Source organism: Eleutherodactylus coqui, chromosome 7 (assembly GCF_035609145.1).
Source record: "Eleutherodactylus coqui strain aEleCoq1 chromosome 7, aEleCoq1.hap1, whole genome shotgun sequence".
In the NCBI taxonomy this organism is placed as follows: Eukaryota; Metazoa; Chordata; class Amphibia; order Anura; family Eleutherodactylidae; genus Eleutherodactylus; species Eleutherodactylus coqui.
The window spans coordinates 79,893,817-79,910,401 of NC_089843.1; the positions used below are offsets into that span (position 1 = coordinate 79,893,817).

General features: G+C 46.1%; 1 protein-coding gene across 1 annotated transcript in view; it reads left to right on the top strand.

The window, feature by feature from the left end:
* Positions 1–13,829, top strand: part of FBXL5 (F-box and leucine rich repeat protein 5) — a 30,525-nt gene extending 16,696 nt beyond the window's left edge. Inside the window, exons 6-11 of the mRNA XM_066573262.1 lie at positions 1,977–2,102; positions 3,435–3,589; positions 3,666–3,748; positions 5,708–6,412; positions 9,829–9,977; positions 13,543–13,829. Of these exons, the coding sequence (XP_066429359.1) occupies positions 1,977–2,102; positions 3,435–3,589; positions 3,666–3,748; positions 5,708–6,412; positions 9,829–9,977; positions 13,543–13,619 (1,295 nt within the window). The 3' untranslated portion in view covers positions 13,620–13,829. The remainder of the gene's footprint in view (positions 1–1,976; positions 2,103–3,434; positions 3,590–3,665; positions 3,749–5,707; positions 6,413–9,828; positions 9,978–13,542) is intronic.
* The last annotated feature ends 2,756 nt before the right edge of the window (positions 13,830–16,585 follow it).

The window sequence follows — 16,585 nt, forward strand, 5'->3', positions numbered from 1 at the left end:
CTTGTTATGTGACTCAGTTGGGTCACTACCGTATTTTTTGTATTATAAGATGCACCTAACTAAGAGACCCACAGGTTCACACAGCAGAAAATAGGTGTGTGTGCGTGTGCGCGCGTGCTCGGTTTTCACGCCGAGCTGATATACGTCCTCCTCATCTGCAGGGGGGGGAGCCTGGAAGAGCCAGAAGCAGGAACTGAGGCTCCCGCCCCCTCTCTGCCCCTCTGCACTATTTTCAATGAGAGGAGACGGGACGGGGCTGGGGCTAAGGTGCGCGAATTAGCCCCGCCCCCATCCCGCCTCTCCATTGCAAATAGTGCAGAGGGGGCGGGAGCTCAGTTCCTGCTCCTGGGCTCTTCCAACCTCCCCCCCCCGCACATGAGGAGGACGTATATCGGCTCGGCGTGAAAACCGAGCCGATATACATTCGTGTGAATGCACCCTAAAACGTCCTTGGTGTCTAAGGAAGTGGAGGGGTTACTGTCACTAATTTTGGAACTCGAGTGTAGAAATGGGGGTCAAAAGGGTTTTTCGGGACATCTGTGTATTTCAAAACCAGCTTGGCCTGCAATATAAACGTAACCGAAGACATGTACCTTCCCTCCTGCTCCTTTTTTTGGTGGTTCCCTGCTGATATTCACTTCTTGGTTTGTAGAACCAGTGATGATGTTATGCACATTAGTAGTGGGAACCTGGTGCCAGTGGAATAGGGGAGAGGGGGCTGATGCATGTGTTCTGTCATGGTCATACTGCAGGCTGGGCCATTTTCTGGAAAAACTGATGTCCCAGATAGTCCCTTTAACTGTCAGCTCCTGTTAACCTAAGGCCCCTTTTACACGGAATGATTATTGTTCGTCTTCTCGCTAGGAATCTGTACAATAATCATTTGGTGTAAATGCTGGCAACGACCGGACAATAAACAATTAATTATTCGTTCAGTTTCTGCAGGTGTAAAAATCAAATGCCAATTGGCCCTTTTAAACAGGCAGTCGTTCATCTATGAATGACTGCCTGTTTACTGTGAATGGAGATTGGGAGCTGTAGCAGTCTTTGGCCCACTCTGCCTCCTCTTAGGCTGCCTGTCCAGGGGCATTATTGAATCGCGTTCCCCATGGCGATAATCCGGCCGCAGGGAATGCAATGCACGCTTTCCATAGCGTTGCCCCCCTGTCCACGAGCGGAGAATCATAGCAGCATGCTGTGAATTGCCGCGATTCTTTGCGGTCAGCTTATCTGTCAGGCTGACAGTGGAGATCCGTTTGCTGGCCCCTGCTTCTGCAGCGGAGATCCGCCACGGGATACCGCAACGCCCATGCACAGGCAGCCTTACAGAGCGATTGTTGTTGAAACTACTGTCTGAGCTCAACCGCAGTCGTCCCGTGTAATGCCGCATGTACGGTAGTTCCCTTATTGCATTTTGCACATTACATTACAAACACCGCACTCTGCTTCACCCACCTAATACATGTGCGCACACACCTCCCTGCAGTACCTTTTAATTAAGTCAGTCGTCTTACTACAGGCTTATTCTTGCCCAGCAGGATTGGTCACATGACACTGACATCATGAACGGTCCCTCATTCTCCTCTAGGACCTCTTGTGGTTTTTTTTACTCTAGCTTTTATTGTTGCTCAGTGCCTGCTATTGTGACGAGAGGGGCTGCACCACGGGGAGGTCGGTGTACTTCCTAGCTGTTTGCCCCTGATGAGGTTTATCTTTCTCTCCTGCCTACATCAGTGTGAGGGAGAGAGAAGTGTGCAGAGATATGTATGGCTGCATAGTTCTCTTGGTCTCTGGAGTATAAGGCGCAGGGACTTTTTAGCAAGTTTTTTTTTTTTTTTTTTTTTTTTTCTTCCTAAAAAGTATCTTCTAGTCCATAAAATCTGGTATATTGCTCGGTCATGCCTTGTCATGCTTATCGTGTCCTTGAAACATAACCGCTTATTTCGTTTTGCATTGTGATGAGTGTCTTTTTATAGGGAACTGGTACAACGGGGCAGCTGCCCACCTAGACACAGAGCCCGACGAGGACTGGATCTCCAGTAGGAAGGATGAGAGTCGTGCATTCCAGGAGTGGGATGAGGATGCCGACATTGACGAGTCTGGTAAGGACCTGGCTTGTTCATTGCCAGTGTGTGCCTCATAAACGAATGGAAGGTCATGTAATACATGGCTGGGCCTAAGCCACCAACCCAGGAGCATATTTTTCTTAGCCGCTCTTTGTTCTAAACCATAGAGGGAGGTCCTTATTGGGTGGTCGTGCCAGTCTGTCTAGGAATTCCAGCATCTTTTTGCTGTCCTTTCAGAGCGTGGCAAAAGATAGTGATATGTCTGCTGTATCTGCAGTAGTTTGTGAGAAAGTTGCATTTTATTTGTAGTGGCCACATACAGAGGAGTAGTCCTCAAAATTCATGAGCCTCACCTACACATGGTTCTAACCACACCCTTGCCTTCTGTTTACTGATTGATTGACAGCAATCCCCCTGTGCACAGTAATGGTGAGACAGCTGTCAATCGGTGGCCAGTGGGTGTGATGGGCGATGCCAACTCTGCATGTGTCTCGAAGTGTGGGCAGCCAGAGACCTGGAAAGAGCACTTTTCCTCCATTCACTTCAATAAGACCGCTGGAGATAGCCAAGTGTTTGAAGTCTGTGATCTCTGGCAGTCCCTTTTAAGTGAATTGAGTGGATGTGTACTTGCATAGCCCTTGCTGCACAGGGGTCCCCACAGATATACAAGTTATTACCGTTCTATTGATGGGGAAATAACTTGCAGTGAAGGGAGTAACCTTTTCTATTCTGTAGCAAATCAGTCTGCTGAGTTTATTTTACGTTCTGTCTTTAGTCCCTTTCCATCGATGATCTTGCATATGGGGAATAATGTTTCTCCTTGTGGAGAGATCACAACAGACAGCAGCTGATTTATGACCAAGACTAAAACTTACTCTAGACACTCAAAGCTGGGTACAAAGACTTACAGGTAGTGAAGTCTCGCCTTGCACAAGGAACTAAAGGGGTACTCCCATCTCATCAAATGATGGTATATCACTAGGATGTGACATTAATTAATGATTGGTGTGGATTTAACTTTGGGATCCTTTACAATAAAGCAGCCCCCAGACACTCGTGTGTGTGTGTGTGTGTGTGTGTGCGCCCAGGAACCTGAAATACAATTAATGGGACCAACTACAGTTCAGTGCCCAGCCATGTGACTGAGGGGCGCTACTGTACATAGCAAAAAAAAACACTTTGGAAGGTTGTTGCTGGGCTTTATCTAATGATTAATGGGCTGCAGAAAGTCAGCCCCCCCACGATCATAAAGTGATGGCATACCATAGCAATGTATCATCACCTTCCAAGATGGGAATACCCCTGTGACCTGCGCTGAAGACAGGTTTATCATGCCAGCTGTTTATCATGTGTTTCTTTTTGTTGCAGAGGAGCCTGAAGACGATGATGGTTATTCCTCCATAAGTGTAGCACAGCAAGAAAAAGAGTTACTGCAGGGCTTAATGCAAAATCTTCTGCCCTCCATCGGTCATTCAGTAAAAACCCTTGTACTTGCATACAGCTCAGCAGCTAGCAGCAAAATGGTATGTACTCGCATATGGAGATTTACTATGAACGGCAGCTGGGGTATATTCTATAAGTGGTGTTTTTGCCTTACAGATTCGCCAGATGCTTGAGTTTTGCCCCAATTTGGAACACTTGGATCTTACACAGACAGATATTTCAGACTCTGCATTTGATGGGTACGTGCATGTAATACATGATCATTCTTATGTAAATGGGTCACCTTCAGAGTGAGGAATTCATGAAAGTCATTGTACAGAAGGAATCTTGGGTATCTGAGTCATGTGCTATTTGTAGTCCGGTCTCTTGTATGTCATCCGCTGACGGCAGGCCTCAGAATAGTAAGACGTTTCCTACATGTTCAGCATTGACGACATCTTTGTATTCCTTATTAAGGCCGCCTGCAGATGAGCGGGACCCGACCTGAGCGCCTGCAGAGACGATCGCGTACTCACCTGCGCCCGGCGGCCCCGGCTCTTTCATGTGCCGGCTGCCGGGCAGCCGGCGCATGCGCAGACCGGAGCCGGCGGCCGGGTGAGTGACGTTTCTGTGCGAGGCTCTGCGAGCCCCGCACAAAAATAGGACATGCCGCAGTTTGTTTGCCGCGCGGCCGTCTGCATAGGCGTGCGTATTGTAATGCACTCCTATGCAGGCTTTGAGCAGCGGAAATCCCGCCGCGGGATTTCCGCCCGTGTGCAGGCAGCCTAAGTTAGATTGTTACAGAACTGCTGGATGGTTTCTACATGTTAGGCTGGGTTCACATCGGAGCGCCATCGCAGATTCGGCATAAAATACCGGAACAAATAAGTCCTGCATGCAGCAATATTTCTTCTGGTAAGAGGCCGGGCAATCTAGCGGAAACAGAATGGATCCCATTGTCACGTTTGTTCAGGTAGTGGATTCCCCTTTCCTGCTTCCTGAACGGAGCAGGAAAACTGAATCCCCTGCAGATGTGAAACCACCCTTAAGGCCACCTGCACACGGGCGGAAATCCGCCACTGAAAGCCTGCATAGGAGTGCTTTACAATACGCACTCCTATGCAGACGGCCGCGGTTTGGTCGCGCGAAATCTCGCGCGGCAAACAAACCGCGGCATATCCTATTTTTGTGCGTGGCTCGCAGAGCCTCGCACAGAAACGTCACTCACCCGGCCGCCGGCTCCGGTCTGCGCATGCGCTGGCTGCCCGGCAGCAGGCACATGAAAGAGCCGGGGCCGCCAGGCGCGGGGGAGTACGCGCTCGTCTCTGCAGGCGCTCGGGTCAGGTCCCGCGGCGAGAATTCTCGCTGCCGGATCCGACCCGCTCGTCTGCAGGTGGCCTAACACTCCTTTTTTCCACAGTACAGGTATGTTTTAGCTGTTTAGGATTTGACTGCTGAGACGACCACCAATGCTTTGGAGAAAGGGGCTCTGGTGCTGTTCCTCTTTAGTCCGGGTCAGTGACACTGTGCACCTAGCTGTGTGAATACAGTTCACTGCTTGACAGAAGGTTGGAGGTAGCAATGTATCAAAGACCAAAGCCAAAGGTGCCTTCATTCCAGACATGGGTGGTCTGACAGTTGATCAGCTGTTGGTGATGTCATATTGGATAAGTCTTCATTTATAAAGAAGAGACCCTCTTAACATTGAGGTGTACTATTAACCCTTTCCAATCCAGTGTCCTTGCCGCCCACACACTCCCTTTATTTTTGTGGTGGGAAAGCGCATTGTGGATTCTTTGGAATTACTCAACAGAAACACAGAAAAATGAACTGCCATGATATTATTAGTAATTTTTTGAAAATTAACCATTTCCAGTCCAGTGTCTGACATTCAGATTTCCCTGCATAGCTCCGGAGTCTGTTCTGCATATGTATGCTACAGTATACAGGACAGCGCTCCGATGTCAGAGCCTGGTCTGAATGTGTATGTTACGGTATGCAGGACAGCGCTCCGATGTAACATACACATGCAGAACAGCCTCTGACATCGGAATGCTGCCCTGCATACTGTAGCATGCATATGCAGAACAGCCTCTGACATCGGAGCTATGTAGGGAAATCTTAATGTCAGGCCGACACTGGATTGGAAATATTGAAGTATCAGTTTCCCCTCTCTCCTGAAAAACCTCATATTTTAATCTAATTCTCTCCCTTTTCAGGTGGTACTTTGGCAGCTGTCAAAACCTTCGCCACATTGACCTGTCTGGCTGTGATAAGATCAGCGACCTGACGCTGGAAAGGCTAAGTCTCGCCCTCGGCTTGCTACCGACTTACGGCAAAGGTTTACTTAAGTGTTTCCGAAACAACAAAAATGCTAAATCGGCCTGGGGGAGAAGAGAGCTGAACAACAGGATGAGGACTAACGCGGTTCAGTGCATAGGCGGCCAGTGCGTATTTTCTGAAGAATTCTGGACACAATCTAGCTGTTGTGATGGCTATCCATCTTCACCTTTCTGGATTTTAGATTCTGAGAGGCTGGCTGATATTGAGGATGCGGCCGACTGGAAGTACAGGGATACTGATGGACTTTGTGTGTTGGAGATGGCCTCCAGTATGGGCTGTTTTGCTAATGGGTGTTGCAACAGGAAGCCAATGCCTGGAATGAGGACTAATGGTGGCTGGCAGCAGCGATACCAGCCAGATGCGTATACCTACTGTGGACATTCATTCTGCTCTGCTGGAGCTAAACTAAGGACTATACAAGCATTCCCAGAGCCCTCTGCACCGTGCAAAGGTGGCAAAAGGACTCAGTCAGAGGACAGAGACGCTTTCTCTGGGAGTGCAAAGTCGGAGCCCAATGCGGCCCGTGTGTTACAGTTACTCAGCCTCTCCGGGTGTCATCAGATCACAGATCGTGGCCTCAGGTTAGTAGCACTTTCCATCGGATTGCTTGAACATAGTTGGTTGAAGTGTACTTTAACCACTTGAGCACCTGGTCCTAAAACTTCCTCCATTGCATCACGGTAAGCTAGTTGCTGAGTGACCCGTCGGTTGGGCGGCCGGCTTCTGAAGTGTCTGCTAGGGAAGACTGTTTTCATCACTTTTGTCTTGTCTGATGTCAGAGGCAGCGCTGCTGCTTGCATTGTCAGCCGACGGCCAAGTATACAGGGGCCGCTCCTGCATCTATAACCGTATGTCCACACAGCTGAATCCGCATCCGGTTTTATTCTTTTTTGCAAGAGTGCGGCATAAATCTGTGGCTAAGCTTTGTATCTCTGAAGATTTGCCCCTCTGTTTGATGCACTTTGCCTGTGTAGATTTAGCTTTTATCAATGGGCAAAATGTGTGCGTGGGATTTCTTATGGGAATCCACTTTAAGAAGTCACATGTGTTTCCCTCCCCCTCCCCCTCCAACGTGGATTTGAAATCCGCAGTGGAAAAGTCATGAAAACAGTAGAGTGGATTTCCTGTGCAAATAAATAAACTTGTAGGCTGTTGAAGTTGGCGTCCCATACATGTTCTATTGGTGATAAATCTGGTGACCGGGCAGCCACAGACGTGTGACAATTTTGTGGGGGCTTCCTGTGACCCCCTTGTGTGTGCGGCCGAGTATTATCCTGCTGACTCTTGGAAGCCGCCATGAGAGGAACACATGTGGCTGCAGGATGTCCTGAACACATCGCTGAGCTGTCATTGTCCATTGTACCACTACTAGGGGGGACCGACTGTCATATGTGATGGCCTACAGACTGCAGAACTTTATACAGGTGGTGTATAAACTTTAAAAATTCCAATAATGTGCCCCTGGGTCATTTTTGCCAGCTGGCCTAATTTGGTAGAGGGTCCCTGCTCCGTCACCTTGAAATTTACTGAAATGTTTACAGAATGTTCCTCTACCACCTGTATGAAGTTCAGCAAGGTTTCAGCTTGGTGTATAACTTGAGGCACAAGAACCATTTCCATAAAAATCACTCTTCCCTTGCAGGTCGTTTCCACTTTCCTGATATTGCACATGGGTGGATGCGATATCAGGCCATGAATCACAGCCCAATATCGCGCTCGCCAACATTCAACTTCACTGCGGATGACAGGCGTTTTATATCAAAACTGTCTCGCATCACTTCGGAGGAGTAGTGATCCTCTGTCGTGGGGGAGGATTGCGGGGTTTCTCCCATTGTTTTGTTTTCAGTGGGAAGCCTCGCATCGCACAATGCTGCTGCCGGCCCTATTAACCCCTTCCCGCTCCATGACGTACCGGTACGTCATGGGAGCCTGGTACTTCGCGCAAAATGACGTACCGGTACGTCATCGGGATAGCGCGAGATCATGACTGATCCCGCGCTAGCCCGCAGCGGGAGTCGGCTGTCAGTCACAGCCGGCGTCCCGCTTTTAACCCCTTCCCTGCCGCGATCTAAGTAGATTGCGGCAGGGAAAGAGTTCACAGAAGGATCGCGCTCCCTCTGTGTCTCCGGCCGGCTCTCGCGATGTCACCGCGAGAGCCCAGCCTGTCACCATGGTAACAGGACGTCAGACACTGGCGTCCTGTATTGCCTGTGCCTATAATCACTGTATAAGCGATAAGGCATGGCAGAGCAGTAGCTCTGCCATGCCTTATAACAGCGATCATAGGCACAGTGCTGCAAGTCCCACAGAGGGACTCAAATAGTGTAAAAAAAAAAAAAGAAAATAAAAATGTAAAAAAACCCCTTTTTTTATGCTTTTTCTAAAATTAGCATAAAAAAAGGTAAAAAAAAAAATTTAAACCCCACATATTTGGTATTGACACGACGTGTACAAAAAGTTGAACACTTTTTATTTTGTACAACAAAAAGCGTAAAAAAAAACCGCTAAAAAACAAAAATTGCAATAAAAGTGATCAAAGAAGCCGTACATTCCCCAAAATGGTACCAATAAAAACTACAGCTCATCTTGCAAAAAATAAGCCATTATAGAGCTTCGTACATAGAAAAATAAAAGTTACAGGACTTTGAATGCAGCTATAGAGAAAAAAAAATTTCTAAAAAAAGGCTTTTTATTGCAAAAAAGTGTAAAAAAACTAAAAAAAACAATAATTTTGGTATCGTTGTAACCGTACCGACCCGCAAAAAAAATTGTGTCATGTATGCTGCATGATTAACGTTGTGAAAAAAAAAAAAATCTATGGCAGAATTGATGTGTTTTCTCTCCGTTATCATAAAAAAAATTATAAAAGTTTTACGATATAGTCTATGTACCCAAAAGTGGCACCGATAAAAAACTACAGCTCGCCACGCAAAAAACAAGCCCTTATACGGCCGTGTCGACGGAAAAATAAAAAAAGTTATGGCTTTTGAAAAATGGAGATGGAAAAATACCAAAAATCGCTTGGTCCTCAACGCCAAAATAGGCCATGTCATTAAGGGGTTAAAGACCATGGGCGATGCGGTAGCACACACATAGGACATGCCACGGCTTGTTTCCTGCATCGCAAATAAACTAAATGGCACTGTAATGTTTAGCCAAGAAGCTCCTATTAAAGTGTGCACTGTATTTATCTCTGATTTACAAAATCACAACGCCATGTGAACCCTTCTTAAACCGTTACTGGCTGACATTCACATCAGTTTCTAGCTCCTCAGCATGTAGTATATGTATACAATAATAAACTTAACGCCTCTTGTGCGAACTTCATCACTATTTTAATAGAATTTTTTTCCCCCCATATTTTCGCATGAATACGAACCCCTCATACATGAGGTGCGATGTGAGGTTCCCAATTGAAAACCATGAGAGAACCTCCGAGCCGTGGCGGAGGATTGCTACTTCTCTGAAGTGATGCGAGGCTGTTTTAGAAGCAGCAAAGCTGAAGTTGGTAGGGCAGGGGCTCTCTCCCTAATCAGGCCAGGAGATGTGAAATGACCCCCTTTGAGCAGCAATACAAATACCCAAGGGAAATCTGTTGTAAACAGTGTTGGGCTTTTTAACGTACACGTCTCCGTGTTGTAATGTTTCCCGCTGTGCAATAGAGGCTTTCATGTACTCAGGAAAGGAGGACTTTGCGGTATGTTCTTTCAGGTCTTATGCAGATACCAAATACCTGCATAGTGCATGAGATAGCAGGCGCTCATTCAGCTGCGTCGTCTACAACCACACCTGCATTGGAAGACCCCGCCGGTGGTATGTCTGTGGTGGCGGGCAGAGATCAGCGGCGCCAGAGCTTTGTGTTGTATGCTTGTCTCTGCTCCCAGCATAGTAAATCCATGCCTGCTCACCTGAGGAGAAATGGGAAGCGCTGGACATTTTGTATTAGCAGGATGTCAGAATGATGTCATTCCTAACGATGTGTTTGGTTTAATTACAGGGCGTTGACCTTAGGCGGAGGATTACCCTACCTAGAACACCTAAATCTCTCTGGATGTCTCAATGTGACTGCATCAGGCTTACAGGATCTGGTGTCGGCGTGTCCCTCTCTTAATGATGAGCACTTCTACTACTGTGACAACATTAATGGTAACGTGGCCTGCAGGGAGTGCGTCCGCTCTTCACCTATTTACCCCACTGATTGAATAATCTGAACTTCTAGTGGAGTTTACATTATCATGTACTACTTGTCATCCCTGTTCTGGCTTATGGGGAAATGCTACATAAGCACTAGAAAGGGTTAATATACTGTAGCATCTGTGCTTATAGTTCAAACCTGGCTCCATGCATTAAATATTTAGTAACCCATAGCCCTGTCTGGGCTGACATCTGCAGGTGAGTTCTGTGCACAGTGTCTTGGGGTACTTTTACACAGGACTATCTCTGGGCACTTAAGAGCCTAATAGCTGTCCCAATGACTATCGCCCTTTATGCTTTCACACAAAAGTGATAGGAGTTCAGTGAATGGAGGTGGAGTGCATCAGAGATCTCTTCCAGCCGCTTGCATCTATTCACGGTGAACAGGCAGTTATTCATAGACTAGTAATTATTAGGAAATTAATAGTACCAGTGTTTCTGGCGGCGCAATGCGCCACACAGCTGTGATACATGGTACATCCATTATGATCCCCACACATCACACACTGCTCTATTACACCCATCCTGATTCACGCGTATTACATGAACAGCTCTACTACATCCATGCTGATTCCCATAAATGACGCACGCAGCTCTACTACATGCATCCTGATTCACACACAAAGCTGTGGTACATCCATGCTGATTTCCAGACATCACCAGCTCAGCAGACAGTGAGCAGCCCCTGGTCATGTGATCCCTGACTCCACCCACACAGGTGATCACATGAGGGTGACGTCATCACAGGTCCTGGTGGCTGCTGTCGGTTTATCCAGTATCCAGTACTTTCTACCAAACTGCACAGTTGCTCCTCCCACAGCAGTGACGTCACCGCAGGTCCTTCAGCCCACCGGATCTCTGTGGTGGCGATAACAGCAGCTTAGTTGTATTCTCATTGTGTTGTTTTTGTCCTCCCCTTTCAAGAGCCATACGTTTGTTGTTCTGGCTCTGTATTTTTATATATGAGCAGGACCTGCAATGACGTCACCAGGGGCGGAGCATGAGAAGCACACACACATTTACATACTCAGACAAGTGGCCTTTAGTAGTTTGATAAATGACTGCCTGTTAACACAGATCGAGAAGTCGCTCATTAGCTCCTTTGTTTCAGTGAGCTAACATGAAACAACTAGCTACCAATGAGCGATCTCTCTCAGTAACCTGTCAGGTCCCGCTTTTACATGGGATGACTATTGCTGGTAAAAGCTCGTTCGAGTGATTCTTTGGCCAATAGTCGGCTTGTATAAAAGTACCCATAGAGGGGCCTTGTAGCGTTTCCTCAGCTTTTATAGTACCTTATAAACCCTGAAAGTAGAACATCCACTAGAAGTGCAGCTATGTAGCTGGTGCTATATTATATATTTACGGGTTTTCTGCAAGTTTTAGGTTTCCTACCTAAAACTTACAGCAAAGTACTACAACTTCATAGTGCTACTCATAATGACAGTAAAGCTAAAGTGGGGCACAATAAAAGTTAATTTGTAATATGCAGTTAAAGTGCTATAAGAACCCCATAACGTAAATGAAAAAGGGCAAACCCATTAGGATAACTTACATTTAAGGGTAATTTTACATAGGACGATTGTCATATGACAACCACCCCAACGATTATCATTCTTGTACTTTCACACAGAAGCAATAAACACTCACTGAATGGGCCGACAGTCACTTGGTTTTTAGGTGAGCTGAAAACCAAGAGACTCCAATAAACGATTTTCACTCATTTACCCCGAATGTTTGTGTTTACAGGGGACAATAGTCACCTGAAATCGCTCTTGAGCAGATACTGTCTCGTGTAAAAGTACCCTTACAGTCAGCAATAAGCACAAAACAATAATCCAGACAGGGTCAGGGGATAACGGCATATGGATGTCCTGGGCTCCCAGGCATTTACTCCAAAGATGAATAACTTGGCACTAGCCCTAATAAGCCGCTTTACCCGGGGTATCAACCATTAGAAGAGCAGCAGTGTCCAGATCCCGCCCAGAATAGGCCTCATCGGGGACAGTCGGCATGAATCTTCAATACAATACAGGACATTCACAAAAGCTGCTCAGGTATACAGGCAGCTTAGCAGCTACTCCTGACGTGTTGGAAATAATGGCCAATGGAGATTTACAGTGCAGAGCACTAGAGCCATTACATGTTGAGGTCCAGTGGCATTGCTATGAATGGCTCTCTACTTTGTAATGTTCATATGACTGTGGGGCCAGATGGATAGTTATGGGGAGTTTTTTCCTGTTCCCCTTATGCAGCAGACTGCAGACTAAATATAGTTCCAGACTCCTGGACATCCCCTTTAAGGTGTCCCAGAATCCCTTCTTCCTAGTTTACCAAAAGTAGTATCAGCCCCTCAAAGACCAAGTGTGGTAAATATATGGCACTTGGTCCTGGGCTTTAATCCCCGCCGATAGCAAAATTACAGCGCAGGATTAAAGCCTCTTCTCCTGCAAGCAGGGGCAAGTTGAAGTCACAGCCGAGGACTCTAAGGACAAGGGAGAAGCCGTTTTTAACTGCTTCTGTCTTCTCCTTTCCCTGGTACATAGTACTCAATGAGTGCTATGTACTAAGAAGTGGAACTGTTTCTTCCAGTACGCGAGCTGGTGGTCATGTGACTGCCTTGTCCCCCATGTTACAGAAGAGCTGAAGGGTCCTAGCAGACCCTGATCAGCTCTGTTAGTGACTAGTGTCACTACAGGGGATGTTTTTCTATGGATGCTACAGTGGAAAAGTGAGTAATACAAAAAAACAATGTGAATGACAACATGGGGGGTCATGGATGGTAAAAAAAAAAAAAAAAAGTTACAAAAATAAGTTTAAAGAAAAAAATTACAGAATAAAATGTGTACATAAAAAAGAAAATGACCCAATGCCAAGCAAAAGCGTCTCCGTAGGCGTCCTGTAATACAAAACTATACATACTATATATCAAAATGTCCAAAACCAAATCAGTAACTCATACCCTTACTTTATTTTAGTGTAAATATACATATTTAAAAAAATAAAATGTTTTAAAAAATGTAGCTTTTTACCCCCAATAAAAGTAAAATGCGAAAAAGTCAGTGAAAAAAAGATATTAAACGCAACAAAAATAATTTTGGCAGCTGAAGCAAAAAAAAATTAGGGCAGTAAAACCACCACATGGGTAAAATACCTAAAAAGTGTCCAGTCCTTTTAAGGGTTTATCAGACATGTCTACTTACTGTTAAAGCGACCCTCTGGTCCCAGAGAAACAAAGATGGCCGCAGTGCTGCTCTGACTACCTGATGTACCCTGAGCATTCGTGTGCATCGTTAGTCTGACACTACACCTGCTTTGATTGGCCAGTCAGGGCAGCATGTATTGCCTTAGACTACCAATACATACTAATACACAGTGTACACCGGGTAGTCCGAAGCGCTGCGGCCATCCTTGTTTCTCCGGGACTTCATGTGTATTGTATGTGGGTCTTGCCTCTTCTCACCTTGTATAACCCTACTGATGGTCTCTTGTTCACCGCTCTTGTGTTCTCATGCAGGTCCTCATGCTGACACGGCCAGCGGATGCCAGAATCTGCAGTGCGGTTTTCGGGCCTGCTGCCGATCTGGTGAATGAGCAGTTGTTTTCTGACTTCCCCCACTCATCTGAGCAGCCATTCTTTCATGCACTTTACCTTTCTATTACACGCTGTGTGTAAAAACCTGTTTTGGGATCCTTATGGAGTTTTTCCTTGAGAAATTGAGCAGCGTACATCCTAGTTCTTGAGCAAGCTGTCCCGTGTAGTCACAGTTTTCGCTTAATAAAACTTCATTGTCTGAAATCCTATATTTTTGGTTCACTTGTTTTTTGTCCTCTTGGTTACACTCAAATACAAGAACTGCCATTTTCAAAACAATACACTCTATGGCTACATTCACACGGGCGAGACACTCGGCCCGGTATCACACTTGCCAATGTGCATTTTTCACGCTGATGCGAGGCACTTTTCATTCAAGAACGCCTCGCATCACTGCTGTGAAATTGCAATCCTCAGCCGCACGTTTCACATGCGTCGGAGGATCGCAAGGTATTCTCATTGATTTCAACGGGAAACCTCACATTGCACTCGCGTGTACATCACACTGCATGCAAGTGCTATGCAATGTTTTTTAAGGTACCAATGAAACAATGGGTGAGGCGTTCAGAGAGAACATCCATCAAAAATAAAACCTGCTACGGTTTCCTCTTCTGAGGCCCCCATGGAAAAAGTTTGAGTCTCTGTTCTAAGTGATTATTAGTCCTTTTGTAACACCCCTAATTTACAAATCTGGTATATCCTCTATTGGTAATGTCGTCTTCTGACGCTCATGCCAACTTCCCGTTGTGCTCATTGCCAAGTCATGTGTTGAGCTATGTGACATGCAGGTAGCTGTTTAGTCCCGCACACACCCAACCTCTCAGTAATTACACTTTACTCTGGTTTGACTGCTAACCTCGTGTCTTGTGCAATGTGACTGCTGGACCTCATCCAGACAGGAAATAAGTGCACTTTCCAAACGTTTGGAGTTGTATCAACATGATTTGCATCTGATGTATAGAGCGGATTGCTGTTTGCTTCACAGCCGGCCTCATGTACTTGCTGCATGCCGTTGTAGCATTGTGACTTGGTTGTCTAATACACAAAACTTTGTGACTACTTCAGTCTGTGTAGCTGCATGCAGTTTGAGGGTCGTAAGCCAGACAGAAAAGCAGCTCGTTGTGTTTCTATAGAAATGATCAAGGTCCAAATACTTGTTTGTGAATGCGGGCATTGCAGAGAGAGGCTAGAAACCAAGCTTTAAACCCCTTAACAACTGTATAATGTTTTTATAACTGCTATTTCCAAGGATTGTCTAGCTTATTTTTTTTCAGATTTGGAACAGGAAGGGTATCGTTTCTCCTTTAGGGAGAGCACCTAGGTGTGAGATGTATAAGGCCATCCATGCTCCTCTGGGAAATATGCAAATATGGAACAAAGTCTCTACAGCACCACCTATTGGAAGGCAGCATTCCTGCAAGTCAACGTCAGATGTTTTAACAAGCTTTATAACTATGCCTAGCAACTCGCACCATATTAGTATCAACCCACAAACCCTTTTAAAAGCTTATTCTGGGACCTTACAGGGGTTTTCAAGGACTTGACAACCACTCCGTACTTCCCAGTTGCTGCTAAGCAGGACCTGTGATTTGGCTGCAGCAGTCACAATCTTTGTCTGTAACATCCAGGAAGGAAGGGGTGGTTGTGATGCAATTTTGAGTCATGGAAAAACGCCTTCAGCTACAGATGACCTATCATTGCAGATTTCTTCACATTTGCCAGATCCAAAAATGTATTGTGGGCTCCATTATAACGGGAAGCCACAAAGCAAGTGTGAACAGAACCTGCACTTTATAGTGTAGACCAGATCTGCTTAGAATTCAGCTGTGCCTTGGCTCTGTTATATAACATCTGCCTACTGCATTTTGTAGTCACATCAACTAATACTAGGTAATACATTACCGGTCACACCCAGTTGTCCCATGCAGTAATCCCCTGGTACAACCAGTCTGTCTATTGTACATTTCTCCCAAAACACCTACAATACTAGTGTGGGGGAGAAAAAAAAAATCTTCTTTACCGAGTTGAGCCCAAATATGTTCCCCTGCTAGTATTTCATTATTCAGAAGATTGGGAGGTTCCTGTAGAGCAGGGTTTTACCAAAGGGTGCTCCGCAGAGCCCTTGGCCCTCTGGGGGGGCTCTGACGGAGGGTCTAGGTCCCGGCTCTACTCGCCCTGTAGCAGTGTCTGGATAGTCTGTACCGAGAAACTCTGCATGCAAGACCTGCTTTCTCTGCGTAGCAACGTGGCTCACATAAGCCGGCTCTGGTCATGTGATCTGTGTTGCTATGTTGACCACAGGTCCTGCATGCTGATTTCCTTATTACAGGCTGCTGGGGTGAGTAGAGCTGGGACTAATGGTGGATTATGATTGGGGTGACCGCCCCAGGCCCAAGACTCCAAGGGGGCTCACAGCCGGCCCAATCGCCACTATTGTAATCTGCACTGCTAAACCTCTCCCTCCCAATGAGGGACCCTATTACTACTAGGGTGGCAATGGCAGACTTTATCACTACCGGGGCCATCGATTATAGGGGGACGCCATTACTACTGGGGACACCGATATAGATTTTGAAAATCTCATCCACTCGCTGTAGTAAAAATCAGCACAAAACCCGTACATTAGTGCAGAATTTTTATATAATGGAAGTGAATCCTCTGTATTACATTTCTCTCTGTTTACCTAATGTGGATATCCAGCACCACCTTCCTGACAGCGGGCTAGAGGGAGTGATGGAGCCCTGCCCATCATCTATTGATAACCTATCCTCAGAACCCTCACCAATCAACTATTGATGACCTATCTTGAGGATAGGTCATCAATAGTAATGCCTGGATTACCCCTTTAGGAATATGTACATAGTGGAAATGTTCAGCACCATAATGATAGTCGTGGGTTTTCAACTATTTTTGTTGTGCATTCATTGCAATGAATTAAATCTGTGGTGAAGATCCATTGCTTTTA